This window comes from Talpa europaea (genome assembly GCF_964194135.1).
Source record: "Talpa europaea genome assembly, chromosome: 6".
Taxonomy (NCBI): domain Eukaryota; kingdom Metazoa; phylum Chordata; class Mammalia; order Eulipotyphla; family Talpidae; genus Talpa; species Talpa europaea.
Genome location: NC_140072.1, coordinates 92,514,266 through 92,533,841, shown reverse-complemented (window position 1 = coordinate 92,533,841; position 19,576 = coordinate 92,514,266). Strand labels below are relative to the sequence as shown.

Here is a 19,576-nt window from a genome sequence, read left to right as displayed (position 1 = left end):
ACAGTTACTCTTGGAGCTGACTTTTTTTGATAGGAAGTAAATAGTGTTGTTTGTGCGTGTTTTTATGTTTCAAGTTCCACTAAAATCATTGGGGAATATGACCTCTTTCCCTAGTTAAAGAAAGGTCTGTTTTAATCATAATTCTGTAAAGTAATTCTTTCCTTTCACTTTTATTACTTTCTATTTTTGAGACTAATACACAGTAAGACAGTGCTATTGCTTATGTTCATGAAATATTACTATCATGGATTTGTGTCTTTAATACTGAAAAATGCAACAATAAAATTATATGAAATTTAGCTTGGTTCAGTGTTAATCCTTTTAAAGCTTAACCAAGGATGCCCATCAACATCTTATTCATCTATCTATCTATTTATCTATCTATCTATCTATCTATCTATCTATCTATCTATCTATCTATCTATTATTTATGCATACAAGAACTGGGGCACAGACCAGAAGTGCGGGAGCGGGTGAGAGGATTTACCAGAGACAAAATGGGGAGCAGAACAGGCGGATTTACTGAAATACACTGCTGAGGGGAGCAGCAGGTGAGACAGGAGAGGTCTGCTGTGCCATGTGGGTCAGCTCCCTAGCTGGGGATTAAACTCATGGTGCAGTGGCTGGTGATAGCTTGATAGCACGAGACTTAACCCCTGCGCCACCAGGGAGGCCCCTATCAGCATTTTTCAGGGTGTTTTTAAGACATGAATTCCTGATATGGACCCATCCTACCATTCTAGTTTTTCACCCAATACTTCATCTTTCTTCTAATTCTGTACATGTCTAATTTTAGAAAGCCTTTCTAATAATTCTGATGGCCAATACTTAGATAGAGTCATTCTTTAGAAGGTTTGGAGCAGCAGAGAAGCATTAGTCTCTTTACTGTGAGGCGGAGCAGGACTACTTCTCCCCACATATCTTTGGTTCCATATGTTTATAAATAAAATAAAGTGTTAACATATTATCCTTAATTTTTCATACTTTGGAGTTTGTATGATTATTATGGAGTAGTTGTTTGTGTGCATGTGAATGTATAGTTCATGTTAAGAAAATTATAGGCAGCAAAGATCCTAAACATACTATTTTACCAACTTCATTTCTCTCTTAGGCTTGCCAAATCATTAAAAATTTTCTTAATTACCTTGTAAAAATATGTATTAACTGCTCTTGTTACCTTGGTTTGTTCAGAACTTATTAATTCTTGTCCTTTGTACATTCCATTTGCTGAGTTAAGGCTTTTTCTTATCTGGACTTTAATGAAGTTATTTTATCACCCTTCGAAAGATGCTTGAATGAGAAGCTTAATAATGTCACAAGAAGAGAGATATGGTATGATTCTATTTACAAGAGGTATCTATATCTTTGCTCTCTTTTCAGTTATTCTATTATATCTGTAATACATGTAGCCTCCATCCTAGACCAAGACATCATTGCCTCTTTTGTATTGTTTAAACAGCCTAATTGGTCTACCCCTGAAGTTCATTTTCCCTATAAAAGTAAAAATAATCTTGAATGTAAATGAGATCATGGCTTTCTAGTTGTCATTGGAATGAAAATCAAACCCCTGTTACTATGGCCTAACTAATCTGGGACTTGTTTGTACACACATTTTTTAATCTCACCCTTTAACGTTTTGCATTGCTTATTTGCTTCTGGTACTTATCTTCCTCAGATATGTCAAGATCCTTTCTGAATCTCATGTTCTTTGCATAATTGTTCCACCTGTTTTTTCTATGACCAGTTCCTTCTCTTGTCAGTGAAATGTCACTGAAAAGAAATTTTTTGACTATGTGAAAGAAATTTCCCACCATTATTTTCCATGATGTTGTCTTATTTATTTCATTTTTAGAGTTTGTTTTAATTTAAAGTTTTGTTTTTGTTTAAGTTAGCATGAGCAGTCTCTTTATGCTCTTTGGGATGTAAGTTCCTTGTGGTAGGAGCCATGTCTAGGTGCTTGGTAAAGGCATTTTTAAGAGTTCAACCAATTGAAGGTTATTGTTAAAATGCTACCAGCTTGCTTTTCTAGTTAAATATGGCTAGCCCCTTTAACTCTACCCCATGGACGACCTACTCTGTTTTAATATACATACCTTCTTCGAGAATTTGTGTTTGAACATGATCGGCTTTTTTTCCATCTCTGTTAGATGTTCTTCAATTCCTTGAGATCTTCCTATTTTTCGTTGATTAGGTTAAATGCCTCTTCTTCCTCCAAGTAATTTCTGCTTTTTTAGTCATTATTATCACCTATCTCTGTGCTTCTGTATTGTTTTGAGAGTCTTAGAATGTTTTTTGTTTGTATGTTTTGTACCCTTTGATTTCCTCCATTAAATGCTCTGAGGCATTTTTATCACTTTTTCCATCATTATGACCATAAATGTGGCCCTACAGTAAATATTAAAGTTGAAAAAAAATTTTTTTAAAAGATTTATCTATATAAGCATTGGGTACAGTCAGAAGTGCAGGAGGGTGAGAGAATTCACCAGAGCCAGAGCAGGGAACAGAGCAGGCAGAGAGACGAAATACACTGCTGAGGGGAGCAGCGGGCATGGCAGGAGAGGTCTTTGCGCCATGTGGGACTCTTGCCGGCGGTCGGGGATCAAACCGGCACTGCAGAGGCTGCAGGCAGCTTCGCAGCCCAGTGCTGAACCACTGTGCCACCAGGGGAGGCCCTGAAGTTGAAAAATTTTAAGCACTTTAGTGGACTCTATGATAAGAATATGAACTTTGTGACATCGGGACTGGATCTTATTTCTTGGATTTCTGGAACCTTGTTCAGTGCCTGACCCCATACAATGAGAGTCCAGTAAGTGTTCATATTTAGCTATAAATTAGAATCACCTGTAGTACTTTGGCACTACTACAGCTTCTTCTGTCAACCATCTAAGACCTACTAAGTTAGAAACCCCAGGTTTGGAAAATTTGCTTTTGTATTTTTAAAAATTTTGCACTTCTCCCCTTCTAAAGACAAGTAAGAGGGCCTCCCCAGTGGCGCAGCGGTTGAGTGCTGGGTTGTGAAGCTGCCCGCAGCCTCTGCAGTGCCTGTTCGATCCCCTGCTGCTGGCGAGGGTCCCACACGGCGCGCAGACCTCTCCTGCCACCCGCTGCTCCCCTCAGCAGTGTACTACGTCAGTCTGCCTGTTCTGCTCTTCGCTCTGGCTCTGGTGAATTCTCTCACCTTCCCGTGCTTATGACTGTACCCAGTGCTTGTATAAATAAATAAATAAATTGAAAAAAAGAAAAAGAATTCAAAATGCTTGAAAAATTGAAGGAAGTGGGGTATTGATTTGAATAAGTGTATCCAGCAAAGAAGTTTCATGGAAAAGGAAATATTTGAGATGAGTTTTAAGGGATGAATAGGATTTCTTTATAAATATTTTAAATACAGACAGTTAAGAATCTTTGGAGTTTTGTGTTTTTTTTTTCTGTTTTAACCAGTTTAGTAGTATAATATTGAAACGTTATCTCTTAATCACTAAACTTTCAAAAACTGATAGATCAGTTAGGTAAAAATTCAATAGTTAATGAACAAAATCTTAGGTGTGATACTGAGCCATAGACTTGGAGCAGGTTTCTGCTAGAGAACAAGCATCCCGCTTAATGGAAGTCCTGGGAGTTTCTATCCGGGAGAGTAGGACAAGGCTGTTTACCAACTAGTAGTACACTGTCTTGTTTGTTTGGTTTTTCAACAAAGTAGAGTTTGGTACCAGTATGCAGTGAATCCACATGACAATTTAAAATGCTATCATTAGTTAGCTCATGGATAGTTCTGTTTTTCTGCTTGGGCTACCAGTCACTGCTTTTGTTACATGGAGTTTCTTTTTCATTTATATTTTTAAAAAAAAGTATTTTTGAAGTATGCCACGAGATATGGAGGACAACTGCCCATCTCTGAAATATCAAAAGTGTGGAAATTTGTTTTAAAATTAGACTTGCTAGGCAAGTGAAAAGACCAGATTGAATTGGAACTTGGAGAAATTTATGAAAAACGGCCCTAAGATAGTTGCATGTGTTTAAAGTACCTGGTACTTTTATCTTCACCAATTTTATCTACCACTAGCACCCTTGATTTTGGCACAATGTTTTTGGGGGGTTGTCAGAATGTGAAAGGAGGTAAGACTGGAAAGATGGGTTGGAACACTTAGGTAGCAGGAACTTGTAACTCATAAGGCATCAAATACTTAAGTCTTAATTACCATTTGCGCCCCAGGGGACATTTGTACCAGTAATACCAAAATATAATTAGAGCTTAGAACAGTGGTTTTCAAAAAATTTTTAAAGTGGCAGAACTCTTATAAAACCCCCAAATCTAAAATTACATAAAGCAGATAAAATTGGTGCCTACAGGGTCAGATTTATTAAATTTACTCATAACGTTATTTACTGAGAATAACATATATTTTGTTGAACATGATAACTTGAAATTGGTGGGTAAAGAATAGTCTTACATTCTTCATTCTTAATATTTTTTATCATATAATAACACCAGAGTCATGATCTATATACATGAATAAGTTGTGTACTCATTTGTTTAATTTTATTTGAGTGCATGTGCATTTTGTAAGATTATTGCAGAGTCACTACCTTTTTCTTTTAAAAAAAAGTCTGTATTTGTACAGAGATGACGAGAGTGAGAAGCCTTATTCTGAGAGTCCATGAATATATCCTAAGTCAACACAAATTAAGTATATAGGGGATTTCTAGAATATTTGAAAAAATGAACGCGTACTAATTTGTGCACTAGTAAACTGCATATTGAGTTTGTGATTTTTTTATTGATTTAATAAATAGTGGGAAAAATGGATAAAAGAAATTCAAATTAAGTATTTGCAGAACTCTGCAGCATTTTTGGGAGTGTAGGGCTCCATTTAATGCAGTTTGAAACCATTGACATAAAGCCTATTTCTCAAAAGGTGGGAATTTAGCAGTACACCGGTTACGGAAGCTGGGACCCAAAGTCACAGCTTTTTTGAAATGTGATTTCTTGTATGAACCTTCAGAAGACAGAAAATGATTTGCGTAATTATTTTGTATGTTTTCCCAAGGATAGTATACAACAATGGACGTCTTGGCTCATTAGAGCTTGCTTCCTTTTTACTAAGAAAGTTCAGGAAGGGGAAGAATCAGTGGCTTTCCAGCAAACCCAGAAATCCTAAAATCACCTAAGTATCAGATGCCTACATTCAAATTAGTACAGTTTCAAGACAATATGTGGTCACTATTAGTTTTGTCCTTCATAAATTTGAGCTTTCAGGCACTGAGATTCTTGGTCTAGAATCAAGAATTTCCTTATTACATCTTAGAAATGACAGGAGAAGTTTTGATTAGAATTTTTTTTTTTACTCTTGAACAAATGATAGAATTACTAAATTAAAATAATGAAAGAAATTGGTCACCTTCATGATTCTGAAGGCAATCTTGAGTAACATTTTGTCTTATGAAAATATTTTAACTTATTTTATGTAAAAGAATGAAGTGATTTTTCAGTATTCTGAAATTGAGCTCTTTAGTTCCCTTTCTTACTGATACTCCCCCCCCCCACCCCCCTTTCATAATAACATTACTACAGACAAAATCCCACATTCATGATAGGGAAAAGCCCTCTTGTTTTATTGTAGTATATCTTGAAGCCCAAAGTACATGTTGAGCTTTTTGGTTTTGGACATAATAAGGAAAGCAACTCATTATCACAGGTATTGAAACAGAACGCACTACTCCTTTCATCTTTTGTTTTTTTTTGTTGTTGTTGTTGTTTTTTTTTTTTTTTTGAAGATTTATTTATTTAGGCATACAAGAGCTGGATATAGGCCAGAGAGACAGGAGGTGAGAGGATTCACCAGACAGAGTGGGGAACAGAACAGGCAGATCAACTGAAGTACACTGCTAAGGGGAGCAGTGGGCAAGACAGGAGAGGTCTGCTGCACCATGTGGGTTGCTCCCTGGCTGGCCAGGGATCAAACTTGTGCTGCAGAGGCTTCGGATTGCTTCATAGTGCGGTGCTTAACCTCTTGCACCACCAGGGAGGCCCCTCCTTTCATCTTTTGATTCAGAATTTTTCTCAGACTAGTGAATAAGGATCTTGCATTTAAAGATTTTTGTAATACTTCACTAGTATTCTTGTGTATAGCATTAAGCAAAGCTATATATTCTGTTTCTGGGTAGAGTAATTCTCCTCCCTCTTCCCCTCCCCCTTTCCTCCCCCTTAACCCCCACCCCAAAAAGACTAGGAAAGCAGCTTTTCAAAGAGTAAAACAAAACAAAGCACTAGCTTCAACCCTTGGAAAACTTTCCATTCACATTTCCTGCAAATTTCTTCTTGAAAAAACCCTATGGTTTGTGTGACACCTTTTCTTGTAGCTTTTTTAAGCAACTTAATTCTTGATATAATTAAAAGCTTTAGCCAAGACGATGGCATATAGATGCCTTCAGTTTGTAGTAGTTACTTCTGTACTTGAAAGAAAGTTAACTTGTGTGTGTGAGTGTGAGTTCAGGCGAGAATGGGCATGTTCAGGGTGGTGTGGCCATAGGGCTATTTTTTTTTTTTTGGACTCAATAAGTTGTCCTTTCCACTTGGGTGTTCACAGAGCTTATGAGCAGTAGCTGTTCTGATTTTTGTTGGTTGTTTTCTCTAGGGAACAAGCTACCCTCTGAGTCAGCACTGGACTTGAAGATAAATCCTACAATTCATGAAACTGACTGATTCGACTAAAGGATGGATAGTTTGGGCAGCGTTGGACAGCTCTATGAGGGGTCTGTTTGTTTAACTGAAGGGATTGTTGAGTTCAGCAACTTTTAATTCCCCTAATCAAAGGGGTTGCTGTTGTGAAAACAGGGTTGTGAAGGAATCAGTTCTGGCAATTAATATTCTTATTGACTCCATACTTCATGGAACAGTTCTTCTAAGTATGCTGCTGTTTGTTGCCAGCAAGAATTTGTATGCCCCTGAGAGGTCAGCATAGGACATTAGCAGTCTACTCACAAGTCCATTATTCTTTTTTACATGGGATTATAAACATTTTCCCCAAGTAAACCTTTGAGTGTTTGGGTTGTTTCATCTTCAAAAAGGTTGTATTTTTGGCTTGAAATTTTTGTGGCTTGAAATCAAGTTCTTGAAATCAAGTACTTGAAATCAAGTGGCTTGAAATCAAGTTCAATTGATTGAACTTGATTCAATTAGAGTGTATTTTTCTTAGATAGTGAGTAATTTACATTTTGGCTTATGGCTAATGTTATATGCTTTTGATAACAGTTTTTACTTTAAAAGTTACATATTTTTGTTCCTAATCTTTGAGGAAAAGAAAATAATTGTATTATTTAAAACATTACATTGATTTTTAAATCTGAAACCCAAGGGATTGACTCTACAGAAAAGAAATGTTCATATCCTAGTATTTTTTGGGCCATAATAAATTAAGGAAGAATACTGTGGATTGTCTTTTTGGGAGGCTTTTAAAAATAGGGTGTAGCATGACATAAAGAATATTACGGCCAGAGCTACATCTGTGTTATAACACATAAAATTTTGTGTTGTAATTATATTTTATTTTAATCATTTGAAAGTTAGTGTGATTTAAAATGTTGGAATACTAGGAATTCTACGTAACCTACAGTTAAATTGATTTTTTATTGTTTAGGCTAGGGGTGCACATGATCATTTAACATGTCAGAGGTTGGAAAATTGAGCTTTGGACAATTCACTTTTAATAGAGCTCAACTTTAGATTCACTAGTTGCATAATCATGCATGGTATGCTTGATTAAGAATATTTTTAGCCAGTTTTTATAATTATCTGCAAAGCTGAATTTGGTAGGATGATGAAATTATTTTGGGAAAAGAAGTAAAGGCAACTGGTAATATCTTAGTTTTTACTTCTTAATTCTGTTGCTTTTTGGATGTTGACTTGTTTTATTTTGCCTTAATTTGTTTGAGATTTGGAACCACATTCAAAATGTACACATGCCTATATGATGGTTGTCCCAATTTTATCCTTGTGTCTGCTTTTAGAAGTTTTCTTATACCACCTCAAGTCTTGGCTTAAAACGAATGGTAAAATATTCCCAAATTAAAATGTAGATTATTGACCCTTTTTTCAGTTGATGGTAACATCTTCAAGGATCATTGCCATTAGTCCCTTGAGTCGGGCAGAAAAATGACCAAAACCATAATCCAAATTTATTATATTCCTGGATTCTATGATGCCATCTACTATAAAATGTATCTGATCAATTTAATAATAACCTTTTAGGGGAGAAAACTATCACTAGATATATAAATTTTGAAAGTCTTTAATAAAGAAAATAATCTAAACATCCCTATTGCCAGAACTTTCCAGGAACACTAAATTCTAATCCAGTCTTTATATTCAAGGATCTTGAGTTATTATTATCTGAATGGTTACACATATACAGAGTGACTTGTATCTTTTCATGGTGTTATGACTAATAGTATAATTTTGAGACTTATTATAGAATTTCAGCAGCTTTAACAGATAAATGTTTTGAATTGGTTGCTCCATATTCCCTTCCTTTAATATTTTCCTTATTCTGAAATTTGACAATTCTGCATTTAATCACACATTTTCTTTATACTATAATTTTTCCCCTTCTGGATATGTTATTTTTCTATCACCACTAGGGATTTAAATTTAGGTTGAATTCAACAGCATGAGAGTGCTATCTGAGCTGTATTAGCACTCAGGAGACCTTGATTCTAGTTTGATGTCTGTCATCACTGAATTTATATGACTGAATAATTCACTGAACTGTGTTGGGCTCCATTGTCTGTAAAAAGAAAGGAGCTTAGTCTGCTTATGGTTTAAAAGTCAAAAATTGTAATGCAGGGGTCTCCCTGGTGGTGCAAGGGGTTAAGCACCGCACTGTGGGGCAATCTGCAGCCTCTGCAGCACGAGTTCGATCCCTGGCCGGCCAGAGAGAAACAGACCTCTCCTGTCTCATCAGCTGCTCCCCTCAGCAGTGTATTTCAGTCAGTCTGCCTGTTCTGTTCCCAACTCTGTCTCTGGTGAATTCTCTTACCCCCCGTATCTCTGGCCTGTACCCCAACTCTTGTATGCATAAATAAATACATCTTTTAAAAAAAATTGTAATGCATTCTGTTTAAGTATTGGAAGAATACTCAAATAGATGAATACATGAAATAGATGAATACTTAAATAGATGAATACTTAAAAAGATGAATACATGAATACATGAAATAGATTCCTATTTATCTTTAAATTTAAATAGATAATAATCCCTAATTTTGTATAAAAGATAATTAAAAGCTTAAGAATGACTCAGTGGGATAATTATCATAAAGTAAAATATTAACTAAGAATTTCTTAATTTAAGATTTTAAATTTATATCCTTTTATTATAAGACAATGGTGATAACTTTAGTTTTGTGCAAACTTACACTCAAGATTATTAAAAATGTAAGCTTAAATTGATTTTCAGGTGAAATAACTGAGTACTTGTATAACTTTTATATTTCCTAGCTGAATCAAATAACTGTATCAAAGGAAAGATTTAGTTGCACATCAAAAAGCATCATTAATAATGAACTTTACCAGTCTTCCACAACTAGTCTTATCACTTTTTTTAAAAAAAATTTATTTATATATGCACACAAGAGCTGGAGTACAGGCCGGAGGTGTGTGTGTGGGGAAGTGGGTAGTTGGTGGTGAGAGGATTCACCAGACACAGAGTGGGGGACAGAGCAGGCACATCCCTTGACATACACTGCTGAAGGGATCACCTGGTAAGAGAGGAGAGGTCTACTGTACCATGTGGGTCAACTCCCTGTCCAGGGATCGAACTCATGTTAGAGTGGCTGGCAGTAGTTTGATAGTGTTGTGTCTTTAACCCCTGTGCCACCAGGGAGGCCCTGAAGTTACATTTTTATTCCTTGATAGTACACATGCTTCACTTACCCTCCGCCAAACCTATTCCAATGCCCTATTTCCTCCTCCTATTCCCTGTACTGTCTCCTGTTCTCTCTAATAACCAGAATGTCTTTCACAAAGTCTAAGAATTGTTCTTGTTGTGCTTTGCCAGTAAACTTTTTTTATTATATTCCACAAATAAGTGAAACTATCTGTCTTTCACCTCTCATTTCACTTAGCATAATCAACTCAAGGCCTATCCATTTTGTCCCAAAAGGCATTGTTTCCTTTTTAATAGCTGCATAGTATTCCTTGAGTATATATTCCACAATTTTTTTGTTTATCCAGTCATCTGTTGATGGGCACTTAGGCTGATTCTACCACTTGGTAATTATGTGGAATGGCACTATAAACATAGAAGTACTTAAATCCTTTCTTATTAGTGTTTTCATAATCTTTGGGTAAAGACCTAGCAGAGGTATTGCTGGATCATATGGGATCTCCATTTTCACTTGATTACTGTTGCTGTGTTGTATCGTTTTAAGTTGGTAAGTGTGATACCTCTGTCTTGTTTATCTCTCGGGATTGCTTTGGCTGTTTGGGTCCTTTCATGTTGCCATACAAATTTTATAATTGTTCTGTTTCCTGAGACAAAAAAACAATGGAATTTTGTTAGGCATTGAATTGAATCTATAAATTGCTTTAGGTGGTATGGCTATTCTAATGATGTGTATTCTTCCCATTTATGGCATGGATTTCTATTTCTTTGTGTCTTTTACTCATTTCCTTTAACAGTCTCACAGTTATCAGTCTATATATAGGTCATTCACCTCCATCAATAAATAGGTTTACTTCTAGGTATATCATTGTTTTAGTGTCATTGTAAGTGGGATTGTTTTAAAATCTCTTTTCTAACTCATTGTTTGCATAAAGAAATGCAGCTGATTTTTGTATATTGATTTAGTATCCTGCCACTTTAACTGTATTTATTATTTCCGGTGGTTTTTTTGTGGAATCTTTTGGGATCTTTATGTATATAATCATGTCGTCTGCAAATAGTTCTTTTCCAATTTGGATTCATTTCCTATTTTTCTTGCCTAATTGCTCCAGCTATGACTTCCAGTACTATATTGAGCAGTAGTGGTGAAAGTGGACATCTTTGTCTTGTTCCTGATCCAGCAGAAGTGTTTTCCATTTTTCACCATTGAGTATAATGTTGACTCTGGGTTTGTCATATATGGCTTTTATTATATTGTTCCACTTAATCTCATTTTATTAATAGTTTTTATCAAATAGATTTTGAATCTTGTCGAATGCTTTTTCGGAGTCCATTGAAATAGTCATGTGATTTTTAGCTTCCTTTTTGTTGATCTCGTGAATGACATTGTTTGATTTGTATATGTTGAACCAACCTTGCATCCCTGAGATAAAACCTACTTGGTCCTGATGGATGATTGTCAGTTTTCATAGTCATTTCATGTGAAATTTTAGTGCAATTTGTATATGATGTCACCAAAATGTCATTTTAAGAGTAAATTATGAAAATTAATACAAAAGATATATACAAAATAGAATGTTTTTGATATAACTTTTATCTGCAGATTTTCTTTTTTCTAGATTAACTCTTAGGGTAATCCCCAGTGTGTAACTCTTCGCTTAAGTGTTCTAGTTGGCTGAGTACCAGTTAATAGCAGGATGTTGTAATAACCACAAGTTGCTGTGCCCCTCCCCACATATATGAAAAGATGTAATTTGAATTTTATGTCAGAGAGATGAAATTTCAAATGAGAAAGAGCTTCCTTCTAAAAATAACTTACCTAAATGTTCATCATTATTAATAGAATACTTTAGGTTTTAGTTTGATCAAATGGATTCCAGAAACTCCTTTAGCAAAACTAGCTGTGTTTCAAAATGTGCAATAAAAGTTGTAATTTTTAATGAAGAATTTTTAATTTTGAAGCAATTTCTCTTGATTTCAGCAGAATCTGTTCCTTTAAATTCACTTTTATTTAACTACTAGTTTCTGTAGTATGGTTCTCTTTTGTTATATATAGTGTTATATGTAGGCTGTTAATATGAAATATGTTGGGTTGTCTTCAAAATACTAAATACACAATATCCCTCTCCAAGAAGATATGTGCATATTTTATTCAATTCTTTTATTTACACTTTTGTAAAATATTGAGGCAGCACAAATCTTTTGTGATTAGACTGGATGGTTCAGTAATTTAAGTGTTAATTTCATTTCTGGCTTCCTATGAAATTTAAATATCCTGTTACCCTAGTGGGTGGTGATCCTTAACTGTTGTATATGTTTTTATTTTGAATGTATTTAAATAATTCCAGTGATGCTCAATACAATTTTGCATGCTGCATCTTTGTTTTTAGAATAACCACAGAATTAAAATTTCTTAAGAGAAGACTTGTTACTTACTCAACTGCATGAATTTTTCTTCTTACCTGACCTCAGGTTGTTTTTATTTTTTTCTCATATGCCTACTTTGGTGTCAGAATCTTTTCCTTCACTCCATGTTTTACATTCCTGGTCTCACAAAACTTTAGTAGTCACATTGAGATACTAAGTGTAATGGGCCCTCTTTTTATTCTGTAATATATGCGTTGTAGTATAGGAATTGAGCATTGATATAGCATATTGGCTAAGAACACAAGCCTTTGAATTAGATAGAACTGAATTTGAACCTTGATTCTTTTGTTTAATAACATTTATTTGTCTTTAGAATGAGTTTAAACTTTTTTAAGTTAATTTTCTTGTCTGTGAGATGAATATGATAGACCTATCTCACAGGGTTGTTGCGAAGTTTAGACAGACTAATGTATATAAAGTGCTTTTATTAATGTCTGAAATATGGAAATTGGTTAAGAATTATATTTTTGTTATTTAACTTAAAGGTAGTAAAAAATTTACTCATGTTTGGTGACTTGTCCAGTTTTAACTTGGAAAGCCTTTGAAAGTAGCTTTGGAAAAACAATCTTACTGTATTTCGTATTAGATAAATGGGGAGTGCTTATCTATTGAAAATAGGTGAACAACCATCCCAGCTTTTATTGTATGGATTAACTTGTAGTTACATATGTAATACAGACGTAGAAAACAGGGAACTTTGGAATAGTTTTTTAAAATTAGGTTTATATCTTAATATATATAGTATTTTGGCATCCTTATAAAATACTATTTTATTGAAAAAGAGATTTTCAAGTTTTTAAGTTTCTCTTAGGCCTACTTAAGATATGCTTGAGAAATGCTGGCCTATTTCAGTGTCAGTGCAGTAGACATTTGTGTTATAGCAACTGGTGTATTACATCAGAAGTTTGAAGACGTGAGTTTAAATCCTCTCTTTTTTTTGTTGACTGCACACATGTCCTTGGGCAGATAACAGTACCTGTCTAAATTCTGATCTGTGCTGTGGTGCTTGTAATCTCACCTACTTACCTGCCTACCAACTTACTCAGAAAATCAAGTGAAATAATTATGTGACAGCTCTTTAAAAAGTGCAAGGAACTCTCCAGGGTAAACATTAAGTGTTAAGTGTTATTTAGTTCTCACCTTATTTTTGTTCACTTACTTCTTTTTAGAAAACAGTGTTGTTTTATGATTATTATAAATTGAAATTCATATCCCTGTTAGTCGTATTTCTATACCAGCGGCATTTTGGTAACTTTTTTCTTAAAAGTTAGTCATCCATATAGCCAGAAAACAATTCCTGGATAAGCTGATTTTTTTTCAGGAATTATTACTGTAGTTTTAGAAATCCTTTCCAATCTCTGCTCAGAACTGATCACTTCCATTAAGCTTTTGATTAACCCTACATGGTTTTAATTAATTTGCATTCCACCTACATTTATGCCTATAGTTTATAGTATATTAACTTATATGAGTTTCTATAAGTTGTCTGTTAAATGTGACTTGGTCTTGTTTTCTCAGCTAGTTTGGAATCTCCTGAAGGGTAAAGACAATTGTCCTTTCCTTTCTTCACAACAGATTTTCCCTTTCTTCACAACAGATTCTTAATAAGGGGTGCTCTGTTTATAATGGTTTCTTATTAGTTATGTTTAGGTTAAACTCTCATTAGTGGTATCAGTTGACTTAATTTTAAAAGTATGCATTGAAAGAATTCTCAATTGTTTTAGTATATGCTTATTTAAAGACAAAAGACATATAAAGAGTATGCCACTTGATTTAAAAAATGTTTTAAGCTGCCATGAATTTCAAGTAATACCAGGCTTAATTTTTTTTCCTTTTCATGTCAATCTGTTCGTTATATTTGACCAAAAGAAATCTAGTAAATCTCATTAAATAGTTTGAATTTTTTAATGCTATAATATGTTAGGGGAATGCAGTATTTGTATGTTAATAGCCATAGTTTTAAATGATTCTGAGCAAAAAAGGAATTATGCCTTTTATGACTTTTATAAAAGGTATATTTTCATAAAGATCCCAGGTTTGTTATTTCTCATTTTCCACTAAATTATTGGTGATTTTTACTTTGATATTTCTCATGTAAACCTTAATATGGAGGAGACTGTTCTTAGAATAAACTTCCTAATTTATTTGAAATGGTTGTATTTGAAGAAAGAAACTTCTTTACATTTCCTTTAATCAGAACTTTCTAAAATAAAACAAGTTAAATTTGTTCTTTATCTTCTCACTTAAAAGAATTTGCTAAAGCTGATGTTTCTTCCAAATGAATGTTTGCATTTTATTTTCCAGATTTTTTTCTGTAAAACCATTCTGCTTCTTTAAGAAACGTTTTTACATCTTCTTCAGGAATGTCGTTGTCTGCTGGATCGTCCCCTCTTCATTCCCCCAAGATCACTCCACATACTTCTCCTGCTCCCAGAAGAAGAAGTCACACTCCAAATCCAGCAAATTACATGGTGCCTTCTAGTGCCTCCACACCTGTTAATAATCCTGTTTCTCAGACTCCATCTTCTGGTCAAGTGATCCAAAAGGAAACTGTTGGTGGGACAACATACTTTTATACGGACACAACTCCAGCACCTTTGACTGGAATGGTAAGTGCGTTAAAGGAGAAATGATAGAATTCTTATGACAGTTCCTTCTCATTAATGATATGAAAAAGTGAGTATTTAATTTTCTAATTTAGAAGATGATTCTAATCTCTTTTTATCTCTTCAGAGTAATCTGTTCTACATTAATAATAAATAAATTTGGACAAATCTGGTTCTAATCAGAAATCCTTATAGTCAAATCCTAGTTTAGTTATTTAAGGCATGTTTGATAAACTCTTGCCTCAACTGAGACAATGATTTAACATATGTAGATGTCTAGGTAGTGAAGGACACATATTGTGATAAGATACCTCCAGCATGGGTTGTTAAGGAAGGAGGAAGCTTAGTTCAAAGAAATCCCTGATTGTGGGGCCTCCCTGGTGGCTCAAGGGTTTGGGATGCAACCTATGAGGCTGTTGGCAGCCACCGCAGCACGAGTTCTATCCCCGCCCAGGGAGCTGCCCACGTGGCGCAGCAGACCTCTCCTGTTTCTCCCGCCCTTCCCCTCAGCAGTGTGTTTCAGTTGGTCTGCCTGTTCTGTTCCCTGCTCTGTCTCTGGTGAATCCTCTCACCACCCACACCTCTGGCCTGTGCCCCAATTCTTGTGTGCATAAGTGAATCAATCTTAAAAATAAAAATGAAAATAAAATCCCTAATTGTGGATGAGAAAAGAACTACCAAAGCATTATCTTGGAGAACAGAGGGAGAGGGAACGGGAGGAGAAAACGAGTGATTTCATGTTTCATAAATTGTACCTTTTTAGCTTTATGAGGAAAACAGACATATTCCATTAAAATAATGGAAACTGATCTAAACTGTAGACATTTGACATAACTATAGATGACAGGCTAAGATGGAAAGTATATTTGGAGTTTGGTCAGCGGATTTTCATCCTACAGTGATTAATGATTAATGTAATCATTCATTTTTATTACATTTAATATTTTGCTAAACATCTGTTGCAGTGGAGATATAACCAATTTATTTTTTAATTTATAAGAGTCCTGGTTCTGCCAGTGTTTTGTGACTCTTGAATCTTCATGCCTCTGAGATTGTTTCCCCCATTGTAAAATGGGTATAGCAGTACCTAACCTCCTATGAGAAATAAATGTGAGAAAATTGTGGAAGTACTTGTAACTCTTATAAAATGCTTTTTTGAAACATAATAAAATAGCTAATAGTTTTATGTTTTGTTTTGTTTTTGGTCAGAGATCTTTCAAAAATTATCACAGAACAGCTTGCCGAACAGAAGGTCAAATAATTGAGGTAGAGTAGAGACTTTCTTTGGTTCTTTCAAGTAAGAATTCCATGAATGTTTTTACCTTTTTTTGATTTATTATATTTTATAATTATTTACATTTTTGTTTTATCGTGTTTGTAGAAAGAAGAAATTTGGTTTAATCTATTAAGAGGTTCTTTTGTCACAAAACTTGTTTCAGCTGTTTTTGTAAAAACTATTATATGAGATGCATTTTTGTGACATTTTTACCCTTCATACCACTCCTAAAAATATGCTCATGGTAAATCTGAAGTACTTAAGTCAAACTGGTACTACCTGATGTTTGGTGGCCAAGGCAGGTCAAGAGAGGTACTGTTCTCCCTGCACATTGCAGGTTAGAGGGAGATATTGCAAGTATTGCAAAACTACTTCCTAGATGAAATCTGGAGCAGAATAATCATCTGATGGCACCAGAAATCAGCTGAATTTATTTTTTGAAAGAAAAAATGTACATTTCAGCTTTTCAAATGAAATAATAAAACAATAGAAAAGATATTTTGAAATGTACTTTGATTTTGTATCATGTGTTAATGAAGTGAGGGAGAGACAGGAATAAGAGAAGAAAGCAGGATTGTGGGAAGAGTCCACTAGGAAGAGAGAAAGAGGAAGCAGCAAGCAGAATTAGTAACTTTGTAGTTTGCTGGAAAGGTAAATATATTTTTGAACCCTCCTGTTCACTTAAGCTACTGACCAAGTCCTCCTCTTTTTACTATTGCAGTTTGAAGTGTCAACAAATATAGATAACACTGTTTAGATTGGCTATGGATTGGCTACAGAAAGCCCTGCAAGAGCACAGTTTACTCTGTGGCCAGGACAGTGATCCTTTAATATCTGACTGCACTCAAACACTTTTAGTATCTGCTTTCTTCCTCTCTCCCATTTGCTTTCAAAAGAGCTTACAAACTTTGTAACATTTTTTCCAAAAAACTATTTTGCCTCTCATTGGAGCTTAAAATTGACTATGCCGAAAAAATGTTTTCTTGCTCATTTGATTTCTAAAATTATTACAATATAAGATGATTTTTTAATGAATTCATTCAGAAAGTGTACTGATAATAAGTATTCACTGAGGTGTTCAATATCATTTGAAGATTAAAAAAAGTATCAATTTATCACTTATTTAATCAGAACTCAATGAAAATGATATAACTTATCAATTGAGAAAAATTATTCATTACATTTCCCCTACCTCCTTACCTTTTTTAGGTATTTCCAAACTATCATATTTATCCTCCAACAGCACCTCATGTTGCTTATATGCAACCGAAAGCAAACGCACCTTCCTTCTTTATGGCTGATGAACTCCGGCAGGTACGCTTTCAGAATTTGTAGCAGATACAGAGTGTCTGTTGTATTTTAGAAAAAAAACTGCAGAAAGAACAGTTTTTCAAATCATATTATTTAATTTCATATGTTGTACTAAATCACACAATTTAGACTTTATGAATTGTAATTGATATATTTAGGAAGTGTATTTTTCAAGAAAATTGCAAATAATTATGTTAAGATATGAAACAGAAGAACTCTTTTAAGTGGACAGCCTTTCTGCATTTCCTGTTCTCTAGGTCTCTGTAAGTACATAAAGAAATTATTTAAACATAAAACTTTTTGCTAATATTTGTAGGTTGAGAAAAAGTAATTTGGCTCAGAAATAAGCCTCATTTTAAGAGACCTCAACATTTTCTGTTAAGTAGATTTAATAAAATTACTATTTTTTGGTGAACAGATAAGTATTGTGTGATATACAGAATTTCATATTACCCTTAGATTCTCAGATATATTTTTGCATTGCAGAAATAATGTCCATAGAGTGAAAGATTGAAAAGAGTACCTTGAGTTTTCAGCCATCATATTAGTTATATACTTTAGGTTATATGTAGCACAGCTTCTTAGACTCCACTTTACTTGTAGGCAGGTATATCAAATAGTGGAATTTAGATATTTTACCATTAATTAATACTTATATTATCTAGTTATAATACAAAATTCAGATATCAGAAGCTGTGTTTCAATGTAAATATACATTTGTCTTCCCATTAGGAGCTGATCAATAGACATTTAATAACAATGGCTCAACTTGATCAAGCAGATATGCCAGGTAAAATGCAAAGTTGATTCATACTTCCTTTTAGATGATATTATAATCCCTATGTAGTCCTACATGTTTTTATGTCTTAAGCTAGCTAATTACTATTTTATGCATATGTTCATTAAGGGTTCCAGAATGCCACTGGTCATGTGGTTTATTTCAGTTAATTCTACATGTAATATTCTAGTTCTTCCAAAATTTGGAGACTTTTAGAATTGATGTGATTTACCTTACTATGCACTAAAATATTATTGTCTTCTGAAACTTGATAAGCAGAGAAAGAAGGTAATTATTATTATGATTACATTATATATGTATCTTTTTGAGACTGCATTGTGCCAAATATGCTTTACATGTCTTAACTTTCTTACTCAAAAAATTCTGTGACATTGATACTAATAATGTTACTATTTCCATTTTACATATGAAGAAACTGAAGTTCGGGGCCTCCCTGGTGGCGTAGTGGTTGAGCGCTGGGTTGCGAAGCTGCCTGCGGCCTCTGCAGCGCCAGTTCGATCCCCGGCTGCTCCCCGGCCACTGGAGGAGGGTCCCACATGGCGCGCAGACCTCTCCTGCCGCCCACTGCTCCCCTCAGCAGTGTCCTTCGGTCCTTCTGCCTGCTCTGCTCCCCGCTCTGGCTCTGGTGAATTCTCTCACCCTCCCGCGCTTCTGACTGTACCCAGTGCATGTATAAACAAAACAAACAAACAAATAAATAAATAAAGCATGCCTCTATAAAAAAAAAAAAAAATATTAAAAAAAAAAAAAAAGAAACTGAAGTTCGCAGACAGGTTAAGTAACTATATTATTTAACATTGTACTTGATGCCCTAATCAAAGTAAAAGAAAAATAAATAACTTTGAAGCATTAAAGATTTGAAGCATTAAAGATTGTGAAAGGCAAAAATACATCTGTCAGGTATAAGTCATATGAATATGGATTAGATATTTTAAAATTAGAATTGAATTTAGGAAATAGCTGAATATAAGATTCATATGTATTAGTGCATTTTTCATAGACCAGTAGCTTAAAATAAAAAAAAAATACAATCAAATGAGAAGTGCTGTTTATACTGGCTTTAGATCTCTGTACCAAGGAATCAGCACAACAAAAATGTGTAACATCTCAACAGAGATCTTCAAGTATAGTAGAGTATTTCATGGTCTATGGTTAAACTTGCCAAAGAGTACAGGAATAAGACTACTCAAGGCAATTTTAAGATAACGTTTAGGAACCTGATTGTCTTGGGAGAGAGAAGCTTGGTTTGGGTCTGTAGTAACTAAGACAATATAGTAGT

At 34.4% G+C, this 19,576-nt stretch overlaps 1 protein-coding gene across 2 annotated transcripts in view; it reads left to right on the top strand.

Moving 5' to 3' along the window:
- PAN3 (poly(A) specific ribonuclease subunit PAN3) overlaps positions 1-19,576 on the top strand; it is a gene marked incomplete at both ends in the record, with an annotated part of 117,568 nt that overhangs the window by 73,342 nt on the left and 24,650 nt on the right. For both annotated transcript variants that reach the window (XM_084234355.1, XM_084234356.1), the window contains 3 exons: positions 14,667-14,914; positions 17,397-17,501; positions 18,231-18,288. In XM_084234355.1, the coding sequence (XP_084090481.1) occupies positions 14,667-14,914; positions 17,397-17,501; positions 18,231-18,288 (411 nt within the window). The remainder of the gene's footprint in view (positions 1-14,666; positions 14,915-17,396; positions 17,502-18,230; positions 18,289-19,576) is intronic.